The sequence below is a fragment of the Molothrus aeneus genome, unplaced genomic scaffold (genome assembly GCF_037042795.1).
Source record: "Molothrus aeneus isolate 106 unplaced genomic scaffold, BPBGC_Maene_1.0 scaffold_214, whole genome shotgun sequence".
NCBI classification, from domain to species: Eukaryota; Metazoa; Chordata; class Aves; order Passeriformes; family Icteridae; genus Molothrus; species Molothrus aeneus.
The window spans coordinates 52782-65239 of NW_027098878.1; the positions used below are offsets into that span (position 1 = coordinate 52782).

Here is a 12458-nt window from a genome sequence, read left to right on the forward strand (position 1 = left end):
CCCCTCTGGACCTGGCCATGCTCGCCCCCTACATCCCCATGGACGGCGATTTCCAGCTGGGCGGGGCCGAGCCCCAGAGGGGGCGGGGCCTGCGCCGCGCCGGCCCCGCCCACAAGGCCGAGGCCCCGCCCCCGAGGCCCCGCGCCCGCAGCTTCCCCGGGCGAGGCCCCGCCCCTTCCCGGCCGGGCCACGCCCTCCCGAGATGGGGCAGCGACCCCGCCCTCGGCCACGCCCCGCGGCCACGCCCTGCTAGGAAGAGGTGGGTGGGGCTTGGGTGAATTAATGAGGGGCGTGGCTTCGATGGGTGGGGCTGTGGGTGTGGTCCGGAAAAGGGCGTGGCCGGTGAGGGTGTGGCTCTAAGGGGGCGTGGCTTACGAGGAAATGCCTTGGGAGCGTGGCATGAAAGGAGGGTGTGGCTGTGGGCGGGGCAGATTTGGGGGTGTGTGGGGGCGGGGTCTGTGTGGGTGTGGTTGTAGGCGTGGCCTATGTGCCGATGGGCGTGGCCTGTGTGGGTGTCTAATGGGCGGAGCCTGTGTGGGTGGGTGGGCGTGACCTGCATGGGTGTGGCTGTGGGTGGGGCATGGAAGGTGGGTGGGCGTGGCCTGTACGCCGGTGGGCGGGGCCTGACGCGTTCCCCAGGCCGCGGGAGCCGAGCCCGGAGGATCCCCCCGGGGCCCCCCTGAAACGGGCGGAGCTCGACCCCCAACTGCTGGTACCGAAATAGGGGGGACACATTGAGGGGACACTGGGGGGACATTGGGGACATTGGGGGGACATTGGGGGGACAGGGAGGGGAGAGGGTGGGGACATCAAGGGGACAGGGTGGGGACCAGGTGAGCACATTGGGGGGGACATTGTGGGGACAGGGAGGGGACACTGGGGGCACATTGGGGTGATATTGAAGGGACATCAAGGGGGACATTGAGGGGGACAGGGTGGGGACATTGGGGGGGACATTGGTGGGACATTGAGGGGGACAGGGTGGGGACATTGAGGGGGACATTGGGGGACCCTGGGAAGGGAGGGGGAGGTGACACAGGGACACACCATTGGGGTCGGGGGGGGTGGCAGCGTGTCCTGTCCCCAGTTGTCACCCCCTGTGTCCCCTCCCCTCCCCCAGGGGCTGCTGCTGAGTGGGGACCCCCCAGGACTGAGCCTGGGCCAGGAGCAGCCCCTGGGTGAGGGGGGGACCCCAAAATTGGGGAGGGGGGGGGCACCAAAAATGGGGGTGGGGGACAACAAAAATGGAAGGGGGGGGGCACCAAAAATGGGAGGGGGAGACCCTAAAAATGGGGAGGGGGAGACCTCAAAATGGGGGGGGACACCCCAAAAATGGGGGGAGGAAGACCAGAAATGGGAGGGGGAGACCCTAAAAATTGGGGGGACCCCAAAAATGGGGTAGGACCCAAGAAAAGGTGGGGGGGGCAACACTAAAAATGAGGAGAGGACCCCAAAAACTGGGGGGGAGGGAAGGACACCCTAAAAATGGGGTGAAAAGACCCCAGAAATGTGGGGGGGGGCACAAATGGGGGGGAGACCAGAAAATGGGGGGAAAGACCCCAAAAAATGGGGAGGGGACGCCCCAAAAATGGGGCGGGACACCTTAAAAATTGGGAGGGGGGGACACCAAAAATGAGGGGACCCTTAAAATGGGTGGGAGACCCTAAAAATGGGAGGGGAGACCCCAAAACTGGCGGGGGGGGGACACCCCAATAATGAGAGGGTCCCAAAATGGGGGGTCCCAAAAGGGGCCCAAATTTTGGGGTTTTTTTGGTGGGGGGGGAGGAACCTGAGGAGAGCCCAAAATTGGGGGTGGGGGACCCCAAAATTTTGGGGGAGGGCGTTGGGGACACCCCAAAATTGGGGTGGGGGGGGCACAGAAGGGGGGGAGCCCCAAATTGAAAGGAACCCCCCCAAAATGGGTGTTTGGGGAGGGGGGGACACCCCAATAATCGCTGTGTCCCCCCCCCCAGTGCTGCTGGCCGATGGTCTGACCCACGGGGGGGGTCCCTGAGGATGGGGGGGGGGACCCCCCAAAAAAAACCACCCAGCAAGGAACCCCCCCCCCAACCCCCTCCTCGCTTTGGGACCCCCAAAATTGGGGTGACCCCCCCCCAAAATTCACAGTTTTGGGGGGGGCTGCACCAAAAGCCATCACCTGACACCCCCCCCACCCAAAAAAACCCCAAATTTCCTTCCCCCCCCCCCATTTATCCACCCCCACCCCCAAATCCTCCCCTCAGGGACCCCCCCCACCCCCCAAAATCCCAATTTTGGGGACCCCCCACCCCAATTTGGTGCTTTAGGGGGGTCCCAACACCCCCAGTTTGGTGCTTTAGGGGGGTCTCGACCCCCCCCAATTTGGGGGTCCTACCCCCCCAAAATTTGGTGCTGGGCTGAAATCGCCCCCCCCTCCCCAAATCCGGGACCACCCCTCCCCAAATCCCCCCAAAATCCCCCCCAAAAGTACCCCAGGAGCCTCCCTGAGACCCCCAAAATCTCCCCAAAAATGCCTCAGGAGTCCCTGGAGACCCCCAAGACCCCCGCCCCCCCCAAAATCCTCTCCAAGACGCCTCCAAAATCCCCTCAAGACCCCCAAAACCTCCTCAGGAGCCCCTCGGGATCCCAAATTCCCCCCAAAAGCCCCTCAGGAACCCCCCCGGGACCCCCTAAATACCCCCAAGACCCCCCCAAAATCCCCCCAGGACCCCCGAGAGCCCCCCAGGAGCCCCCTGGGACCCCCAAACCCTCCCCAGATTCCCCCAACAACCCCCTCAGACCTCCCCAAAACCCCCTCAGGACCCCCCCAGGACCCCCAAGACCCCCCTGAGATCCCCAAAACTCCCCCAAATTCCCCCCAGGACCCCCAAAACCCCCTCAGGAGCCCCCTGGGACCCCCAAAATGCCCCCAAATTCCCCCCCAGACCCCTCCCCAAATCCCCCCCTCCCCCCGGAGCCGCTGGACCCACACGCACACCCCCCCCTCCCCCCCCCCGATCCCCTCCCCCACCCCGGAGCTTTTGGGGGGGGGTCCCTGTACGACCCCCCCCCCCCATCCCCTCCCCCACATAAAGCGCTCTGAAAGCACCGAGGGTGCGGCTGTGACTGGGGACACTGGGGGACATTGGGGACATTGGGGGGACATTGGGGGGGGTTGAGGACATTGGGGACACTGGGGACATTTGGGGGGGTTGGGGATATTGGGGACATTGGGGGGACATTGGGAATTTGGGGATATTTGGGGGGATTGGGCAGGGCCCTGGGGACACTTGGGGACCCTCGGGGACCCCAGGGGACATTGAGGACACTGGCAGTGATGGGGACAGGAGGGGACAGGGAGGGTGATGGGGACACGGGGGACACAGGGCAGGGCTCAGGGGACACCTGGGCACACCTGGGGACCCTCGGGGACACCTGGGGACACCTGGGGACACGGGGAATGCTGGGGACGAGGGGGACAGGAGGGGACAGGGAGGGTGATGGGGACACGGGGGACACAGGGCAGGGCCCAGGGGACACCTGGGGACACCTGGGGACACCTGGGGACCCTCGGGGACACCTGGGGACACCTGGGGACACGGGGAATGATGGGGACAAGGGGGACAGGAGGGGACAGGGAGGGTGATGGGGACACCTGGGGACATTTGGGGACACCTGGGGGACATTCGGAGACATTGGGGGACCCTCGGGGACCCCGCGACCCCCGCCCGCTCCTCTGCCCCCCGTTTACGACACCGCTCCCCCCCCCGGCTCCCACCGCGGTTTTGCGACAGCGGCGCTTGGCGGCCGCGCCCGGCGGGGGCTGCGCTTTACGGCCCGGCCATGGCGGAGACAGAGCGGGCGGGGAACGGCGGCGGCGCCGGCCCCGGGCGGCCCCCGAGCTCCGCCGAGCTCGAACGGGCCGAGGAGCTCAAGGCCCAAGCCAACGAGTTCTTCAAAGGTACCGGCGAGCAACGGCGGGGACCGAGGAGGGAACCACGGCGGGGAACGACGGGGAACGGGGGGCTGCCAGATAGGGAGCCATGGGTGGGAATGGGGGCTGCCAGATAGGGAGCCGCTGAGGGCAGTGCGGGGTAACGGGACTGCCACATAGTGATCCATTAAGGGTAATGGGGGCTGCCAGATTGGGAGCCGCGGCGGTTAACGGGGATTAACGGGGGATAACGGGTCTGCCAGACTGGGAGCCGCGGCGGTTAACAGGGGATAACGGGGGCTGCCAGATAGGGATCCATAGGGGGTAACGAGGGGCAATGGGGGCTGCCAGATTGGGATCCATGGGGGAGAGTGGGGGCTGCCAGATTGGGATCTATACGGGCTGCCAGATTGGGATCTATAGGGGAGAGTGGGGGCTGCCAGATTGGGATCTATGGGGGAGAGTGGGGGCTGCCAGATTGGGATCTATAGGGGATCTATAGGGGCTGCCAGATGGGGGTCTATAGGGGAGAGTGGGGGCTGCCAGATTGGGATCTATGGGGGACAGTGGGGCCACTCCTGACCTTTGGGGTCTGGTCACTTCTTGCTTTTGGGGTCTGCTCACTCCTGGCCTTTGGGCTCTGGTCACTCCCAGCCTTTGGGACCTGGTCACCCTCACCCTTTGTGCTCTGGCCACCCCCAACCTTTGGGACACGGTCCCTCCTGATCTTTGGGACCTGGTCCCTCCTGATCTTTGGGACCTGGTCCCTCCCGACCTTTGGGATCCAGTCCCTCCCGACCTTTGAGACCTGGTCACTCCTTACCTTTGAGACCTGGTCACCCCCACCCTTTGCGACCTGGTCACCCCCACCCTTTGTGCTCCGGCCACCCTCACCTTTTGTGCTCCGGCCACTCATCCCTTTTACCCCATGACCTCTGGCCACCCCCATGACCCAACGCTGTCTGTCTGTGTCTGTGTGTCTGTCTGCCTGCGCGCGGCCAGGCAAGGACTACGAGAGCGCGGTGAGGCTGTACAGCAGCGCCATCGAGCTGAACCCCTCCAACGCCATCTACTATGGCAACCGCAGCCTGGCCTACCTGCGCACCGAGTGCTACGGCTACGCCCTGGCCGACGCCACGCGCGCGCTGCAGCTCGACAGCAAGTACGTCAAGGGCTACTACAGGAGGGCCGCCAGCAACATGGCCCTGGGCAAGTTCAAGGCTGCCCTCAGGGACTACGAGATGGTGAGAGCTGGGGAGGGGTCAGGGTGTCTGTCCTGGGGTCAGGGTGTGTGTCCTGGGGTCAATGTGTCCATCCTGGAGTCAGGGTGTGTGTCCTGGGGTCAGGGTGTCCGTCCTGGGGTCAGGGTGTCTGTCCTGGGGTCAGTGTGTCTGTCCTGGGGTCAGGGTGTCCGTCCTGGGGTCAGGGTGTGCGTCCTGGGGTCAGGGTGTCCGTCCTGGGGTCAGGGTGTGTGTCCTGGGGTCACTCTGTCCATCCTGGGGTTGTTATGGGTCACTTGGGGTCAGGGTGTCCATCCTGGGGTCAGGGTGTCCGTCCTGGGGTCAGGGTGTCCGTCCTGGGGTCAGTGTATCCATCCTGGGGTCAGTGTGTCCATCCTGGGGTCAGTGTGTGTGTCCTGGGGTCAGGGTGTCCGTCCTGGGGTCAGGGTGTGTGTCCTGGGCTCAGGGTGTCCGTCCTGGGGTCAGGGTGTGTGTCCTGGGGTCACTCTGTCCATCCTGGGGTTGTTATGGGTCACTTGGGGTCAGGGTGTCCATCCTGGGGTCAGTGTCTGTGTCCTGGGGTCAGGGTGTCCATCCTGGGGTCAGGGTGTCCGTCCTGGGGTCAGTGTGTCCATCCTGGGGTCAGGAGAGGCTTGGGGACATGACTGGGGTCAGTGTGTCCATCCTGGGGTCAGTGTGTCCGTCCTGGGGTCAGTGTGTCCGTCCTGGGGTCAGGGTGTCCATCCTGGGGTCAGGGTGTCCCCAGCTGTCCCCGGGCTGTCCCCAGCTGTCCCCAGGGTGTCCCCAGCTGTCCCCAGGCTGTCCCCAGCTGTCCCCACCCCCTCAGGCCGTGTCCCCACCCCGTCCCCCCGCAGGTGGTGAAGGTGAGGCCCAACGACAAGGACGCCAAGCTCAAGTACCAGGAGTGTCACCGCATTGTCAAGCAGAAGGCCTTCGAGAGGGCCATCGCCAGCGACGAGCACAAGCGCTCCGTGGTCGACTCGCTGGACATCGAGAGCATGAGTGAGACCCCCAGGACGGGCTGGGCAGGGGTCCTGGGGGGGCCTGGAGGGGCTCAGGGGTCACTTTGGGGGGCTCAGGGGTCATTTTGGGGGGGCTCGGGGGGAACCTGGAGGGATCAGGGGGAGCCTGAAGGGGCTCAGGGGGAACCTGGGGGGCTCAGGAGGGGCTCAGGGGTCATTTTGAGGGGCTCAGGGGTCATTTTGGGGGGCTTAGGAGGAGCCTGGAGGGGCCCAGGGGTCATTTTGGGGGGCTCAGGGCGAACCTGGAGGGGCTCAGAAGGGGCTCAGGGGTCACTTTGGGGCGCTTGGGGGTCACTCTGGGGGGCTCTGGATCATTTTGAGGGCTCAGGGAGAGCCTGGAGGGGCTCAGGGGGGCTCAGGGGGAACCTGGAGGGGCTTAGGGGGGTCCTGGAGGGCTCAGGGGTCATTTTGGGGGGCTCAGGGAGAGCCTGGAGGGGCTCAGGTGGAACCTGGAGGGCTCAGGGGTAATTTTGGGGGGCTCAGGGGTCACTTTGGGGGGCTCTGGGGGAACCTGGAGGGGCTCAGGGGGAACCTGGAGGGGCTTAGGGGGGTCCTGGAGGGCTCAGGAGTCACTTTGGGGAGCTCAGGGGTCACTTTGGGGGTCTCAGGGGTCTCTTGGGGGGCTCAAGAGTCACTTTGGGGGGCTCAGGGGTCACTTAGGGCTCCTTAGAAAGGATCAAGGTCCCTGGGGTCTTCAGGAGGGTCCCTGAGAGGGTCTGGGGGGGGTCCCTGAGTTGGTCTCTGGGAGGGTCTGAGGGTCCCTGTGAGGATCTCGGGGTCCCCTGAGGGTCTCTGGGAGGGTTTTGGTGTCCTCTGAGGGTCCCCTGAGGGTCCCTGGGGTAATTTTAGGGTCCCCTGAGGGTCTCTGGGCTGATTTTGGGGTCCCCCGAGGCTCTCGAGGTGCCCAGCCGAGCTTTGCTTCCCTCTGCAGTTCTCGGGGTCCCCACCACGAGGGTCCCCAGCACCCCCCCCATCCCTGTTGTACCACGGGGGGGGGGCCGTGTCCCCACGCTGTCACCCCCCCCATTGTCACCCCATTGTCACCCCATTGTCGTCACCCCGCAGCCATCGAGGACGAGTACAGCGGCCCCAAACTGGAGGACGGCAAGGTCACCTTGGCCTTCATGAAGGACCTGATGCAATGGTACAAGGACCAGAAGAAACTCCACAGGAAATGCGCCTACCAGGTAGCCCAAACCCCCCCCCAAAAAAAAAAAAAACCCCAAAACGTCCCCCCTGCTTGTCCCCCCCTGCTGTCCCCACACGTCCCCACCCCGCAGATCCTGGTGCAGGTGAAGGAGGTGCTGGCCAAGCTGCCCACCCTGGTGGAGACCACATTGAAGGAGGTGGGTTCTGCTGGCTCTGGGGGGGCTGTCCTCAGTCAGGGCTGTCACCCCTCACCACGTGCCAGCTCGGTGACACCGGCGGTGTCCCCTTGGCAGACGGAGAAGGTGACGGTGTGCGGGGACACCCACGGCCAGTTCTACGACCTGCTCAACATCTTCGAGCTCAACGGGCTCCCCTCCGAGGCCAACCCTTACGTATCCACACCCCGAGGGTCCCTCCTGGGGGGGGGGGGGTGGGACAGGGCTTGGGGGGTGGGGGACACTCGTGGGAGGTGGCCTTGTCCTCAGCTGGTGACAGATTTTCAACGGGGACTTCGTGGACCGCGGCTCCTTCTCGGTCGAGGTCATCCTGACGCTCTTTGGCTTCAAGCTGCTCTACCCTGACCACTTCCACCTGCTCCGAGGTACTGCCGGGGCCTGGGGGGGCGAGGCCGGGGCTCCCCACCCCACCCCTGGCTGGCTCTGGGGGGCAGGTGTCCCCATGTCCCCACAGGTGTCCCCTGTTGTCCCCTGCTGTCCCCAGTTTTGGATCACTATTTGGCAGCGCCCGTTGTACTCTATAGGTCACTTTTTGGCAGATCTTGTTAAAAGGGGAATTTTGTCACTGTCTCGTCCCTGTCCCTGTGGGGTTGGTGCCATCCCTGTCCCCTTGGGGACATTCCTGTCCCTTGGGGATAGGGTTGGTGCCATCCCTGTCCCCTTGGGGTTGGGGACATTCCTGTCCCTTGGGGATGTCCCTGTCCCATTGAGGTTGGTGCCATTCCTGTCCCCTTGGGATTGGTGCCATCCCTGTCCCTTGGTGCCACCCCTGTCCCTTTGGGATTGGTGCCACCCCTGTCCCTTGGGGCTGTCCCTGTCCCTTGGGGTCGGTGCCATCCCTGTCCCTTGGTGCCATCCCTGTCCCTTTGGGATCGGTGCCATCCCCGTCCCTTAGTGCCATCCCTGTCCCTTGGGGTTGGTGCCATCCCTGTCCTTTGGTGCCATCCCTGTCCTTTTGGGATCGGTGCCATCCCCGTCCCTTAGTGCCATCCCTGTCCCTTGGGGCTGTCCCTGTCCCTTGGGGTCGGTGCCATCCCTGTCCCTTGGTGCCATCCCGGTCCCTTTGGGATCGGTGCCATCCCTGTCCCTTGGTGCCATCCCGGTCCCTTTGGGATCGGTGCCATCCCTGTCCCTTGGTGCCATCCCTGTCCCTTTGGGATCGGTGCCATCCATCCCTGTCCCTTAGTGCCACCCCTGTCCCTTGGGGCTGTCCCTGTCCCATTGAGGTTGGTGCCATCCCTGTCCCTTGGTGCCATCCCGGTCCCTTTGGGATCAGTGCCATCCCCGTCCCTTAGTGCCATCCCTGTCCCTTGGGGTTGGTGCCATCCCTGTCCCCGTCCCCAGGACCAGCTCGTGGTGCCACACCACGGTCTTGTGTCCCCTCTGTCTGGTTGTAGGGCACATCCCGTGTCCCCTGTCCTGTGTCACAGGGCTGCATCCCCTGTCCCCAACCCTTGTCCCCTGTCCCTCCTGGGGACATTCTCTGTCCCCCATCCCAGATCTCAGCGGATGTCCCAGCCTGGACTCTGGCGGCTTTGTCCCCAGGCCCGGGTGGCGTCCCCAGGCCAGATGGGTGTCTCCAACCCCAGGCAGTGTCCCCAGGAGTGGCAGTTGTCCCCGTGTCCCCTCAGGGAACCACGAGACGGACAACATGAACCAGATCTACGGCTTTGAGGGCGAGGTGAAGGCCAAGTACACGGCGCAGATGTTCGCCCTCTTCAGCGAGGTCTTCGAGTGGCTGCCCCTGGCCCAGTGCATCAACGGCAAAGTGCTGGTGAGGGGACACCGAGGGGACATTGTCACCTGGGGTCACTATCTGGCAGCGCCCATTGGCTGTAATAGACCCCTATTTGGCAGCTCTGTGGGCTCACTGTCTGGCAGCGCCCATTGGAAGTAACAGATCCCAATTTGGCACTGGAGATCACAATCTGGCAGCCCCGTTGATTTTAATAGATCCCAATTTGGCAGCCACAGTGGCTCAGTATCTTGCAGCTGTCATGCCCTGTTGATTTGAATAGATCCCAATTTGGCAGCTCTGTGGGCTCACTATCTGGCAGCGCCCATTGGAAGTATTAGATCCCAATTTGGCAGTGGAGCTCACAATCTGGCAGCCCCGTTGATTTTAAGAGATCCCAATTTGGCAGCTCAGTTGGCTCACTATCTGGCAGCTCCGTTGGTTCTAATGGCTCCCTTTTTGGCAGCGCCTCCAAAATGGGGGAATTTGACCCCCCGACCCCGTCCCTGTCCCCTCGGGGTCGGGGGTGGCCCTGCTGTCCCCCTGCTGTCCCCAATGTCCCCACTGTGTGTCCCCACCCCCAGATCATGCACGGGGGGCTCTTCAGCGAGGACGGGGTCACCCTCGATGACATCCGCAAGATCGAGCGGAACCGGCAGCCCCCAGACTCAGGTGGGACAGGGACCCCCCCCATCCCCGGGATGTCCCCAAGGTGTCCCCAAGGCCAGGGGCTGAGCTGTGACCCCTCCCCACCCTGTGTGTCCCCCCCCAGGGCCGATGTGTGACCTGCTCTGGTCTGACCCCCAGCCCCAGGTGAGCCGTGACACCCCCTGGATGTCCCCTGATGTGTCCCCATGTCCTGAGGGTGTCCCCATGTCCTGTCCCCAAGGTCCTGCTGCTGTCCCTTTCCGTGTCCCCGTGTCCCAGTGCTGTCACCTGCTGCATCCCAGTGCCACCCTCTGCCCGTGTCCCTGATGTCCCAGTGCCACGCTCTTCTCCTGTCCCCAAATTCCCAGCGCCACCTCCCCTGTGGCAGCTGATCCTGCTGTCCCCTGGGTGTGTCCCCAATGTCCCCCAATGCCCCCAGTGTCCCCAATGTCCCCCAAAGTCCCCAATGTCCCCAGAACGGCCGGTCAGTCAGCAAGAGGGGGGTCAGCTGCCAGTTTGGCCCCGATGTCACCAATGTCCCCAACATCCCCAATGCCCCCAGTGTCCCCAATGTCCCCAAATCACCCCAATGCCCCCAGTGCCCCCAGTGTCCCCGATCACCCCAATGTCCCCAATGTCCCCAATGTCCCCAGAACGGCCGGTCGGTCAGCAAGAGGGGGGTCAGCTGCCAGTTTGGCCCCGATGTCACCAAGCGCTTCCTGGAGCGGAACCGCCTGGAGCTCATCATCCGCAGCCACGAGGTCAAGCCCGAGGGCTACGAGGTGGCCCACGATGGCCGCTGTGTCACCGTCTTCTCCGCCCCCAACTACTGGTGAGGGACACCTGGGGACACGGCTGGGGACGGGGCGGGTGGCGCTGTGGCCTTGGGTTTGGCGCCCAGTGTCGCCTCAGTTCAGTGCCTTGAGCTGTGGGGGACAATTGGTCTGGTGTCCCCTGAGCCACCTTGGCCACTTGGTCCAGTGTCCCCAAGCCTGGTGTCCCTTGAGCTGTGGGGGACAATTGGTCTGGTGTCCCCTGAGCCACCTTGGCCACTTGGTCCGGTGTCCCCAAGCCCGGTGTCCCCTGACCTGCAGTGTCCCCTTGGTTTTGTCCCCAGTGTCCCCTGAGCCACCTTGACCACTTGGTCCAGTGTCCCCTGTACCTCGTTGTCCCCAAGCGTCCCCATCCCCAGCCTTGGTGGCCCACAAAGGTTGTGCTCTGATGTCCCCAAATGTCCCCAAGTGTCCCCAAATGTCCCATCCCTGGTGGTTCCCCACCCTCGGTGGCCCATGGGGGCTGTGCTCTGATGTCCCCAAGTGTCCCCAAATGTCCCCAAATGTCCCCTGCAGTGACCAGATGGGCAACAAGGGCTCCTACATCCACCTGCGGGGCAGCGACCTCCGCCCCGACTTCCACCAGTTCACAGCAGTGGTGAGTCTGGGGGCTCTGGGACCCCCAAAATCCAAACCCAGGGACCCCCAAATCCACCCTGGGACCCCCAAAATCTGAACCCAGAGACTCCAAAAATCCTGGGAGCTCCAAAATCCACCCAGGGACCCCCAAAATCCACCCAGGGACCCCAAAATCCTGTGAGCTCCAAAGATGGATGGATGGGGTCTCGAATTTATGGGGGGGGGGTTCCCAGGGGTTATTTGGGGAGGGTCTCATCTTTTTAGGGGGTCCCCAGAGGTTATTTTGGGGGGCTCCTGGGGGGGGGTTGTCTCATTCTTTTGGGTGGGGCTCTTGGGGGGTCTCATCCTTTTTGGGAGGGGGTCCCTCAGGGGTTATTTGGGGGGACTTTTATGGGGGTCTCATCCCTTTGGGGTGGCTCTTTTCTGTCTCACCTTTATGGGGTGACCTCAGAGTTTTTTTGGGGTGTCCGGGCTGACAATTTGGGGCGGTGGAGGGGGAAGATGTCCCCCCCAAACCCCCCCCTGAACCCCCTCATTTTTACCCCCCCCAGCCTCACCCCAACGTCAAGCCCATGATGTACGCAAACACCCTCCTGCAGCTGGGCATGATGTGACCCCCCCCAAAAGGGGGTCCCCACGACCCCCCCACCCCCAGCACCCCAATAAAAACAACCCCGACCCCCCCCCCCCCAGACCCCAGCACCCCCCAGGGGGGTTTTAATATATTGGAAGATTGTATTTATTCCCCTCCCCCCCCAACCCTCCCCAGTGCTCCCAGTTTGGGGCTCCAGGGGTGGGGGATAGGGCAGAGAGGGGGGGGGGTGGGGGTGGGGTCCTGGAAATTGGGGGGGGGGTGGGTGGGGAGGGGTCCCCTCCGCTCTCCTCCCCCCCTCCCCAAAATAAACGAGCAATAGGTGCGAGGAGGAGGAGGAGGAAGGGAGGGGGGGAGGAGGAAGAGGAGGAGGGGGGAGGGGTCCCGTGCCGCCCCTCCCCCTCTCCTTTTCCCCCCCTCCCCCCCACACCCCCCCCCGCCGTGCGGTTTTACCATCTCTGTAATTAATTAATCACGTTCAATAAAGTTAATTAAAAGTCGCTCGGTGAA

The 12458-nt window shown here is 63.9% G+C and overlaps 1 protein-coding gene and 1 long non-coding RNA gene across 2 annotated transcripts; both read left to right on the forward strand.

Moving 5' to 3' along the window:
• Positions 1-150: 150 nt before the first annotated feature.
• On the forward strand, positions 151-2177 carry LOC136569770 (uncharacterized). Its single transcript, XR_010785458.1, has 4 exons — positions 151-259; positions 640-712; positions 1121-1178; positions 1974-2177. It is a non-coding gene; the product is annotated as an uncharacterized lncRNA (long non-coding RNA).
• Positions 2178-5002: 2825 nt separating this feature from the next.
• On the forward strand, positions 5003-12034 carry PPP5C (protein phosphatase 5 catalytic subunit). Its single transcript, XM_066570126.1, has 12 exons — positions 5003-5157; positions 6009-6156; positions 7242-7363; positions 7457-7522; positions 7619-7717; positions 7821-7926; positions 9193-9335; positions 9881-9968; positions 10069-10109; positions 10598-10776; positions 11294-11375; positions 11908-12034. The coding sequence occupies exons 1-12, from the start codon at positions 5113-5115 to the stop codon at positions 11968-11970; spliced, it is 1182 nt and encodes a 393-aa protein (XP_066426223.1). The 5' UTR covers positions 5003-5112; the 3' UTR covers positions 11971-12034.
• The last annotated feature ends 424 nt before the right edge of the window (positions 12035-12458 follow it).

Bases quoted from the DNA above. Each gene is read 5' to 3' on its own strand.
- PPP5C (XM_066570126.1), top strand. From the start codon at position 5,113: ATGGCCCTGGGCAAGTTCAAGGCTGCCCTCAGGGACTACGAGATG. The intron at 9,336-9,880 runs GTGAGGGGACAC...CCCCACCCCCAG, and splicing joins GCATCAACGGCAAAGTGCTG to ATCATGCACGGGGGGCTCTT. The intron at 11,376-11,907 runs GTGAGTCTGGGG...TACCCCCCCCAG, and splicing joins TCCACCAGTTCACAGCAGTG to CCTCACCCCAACGTCAAGCC.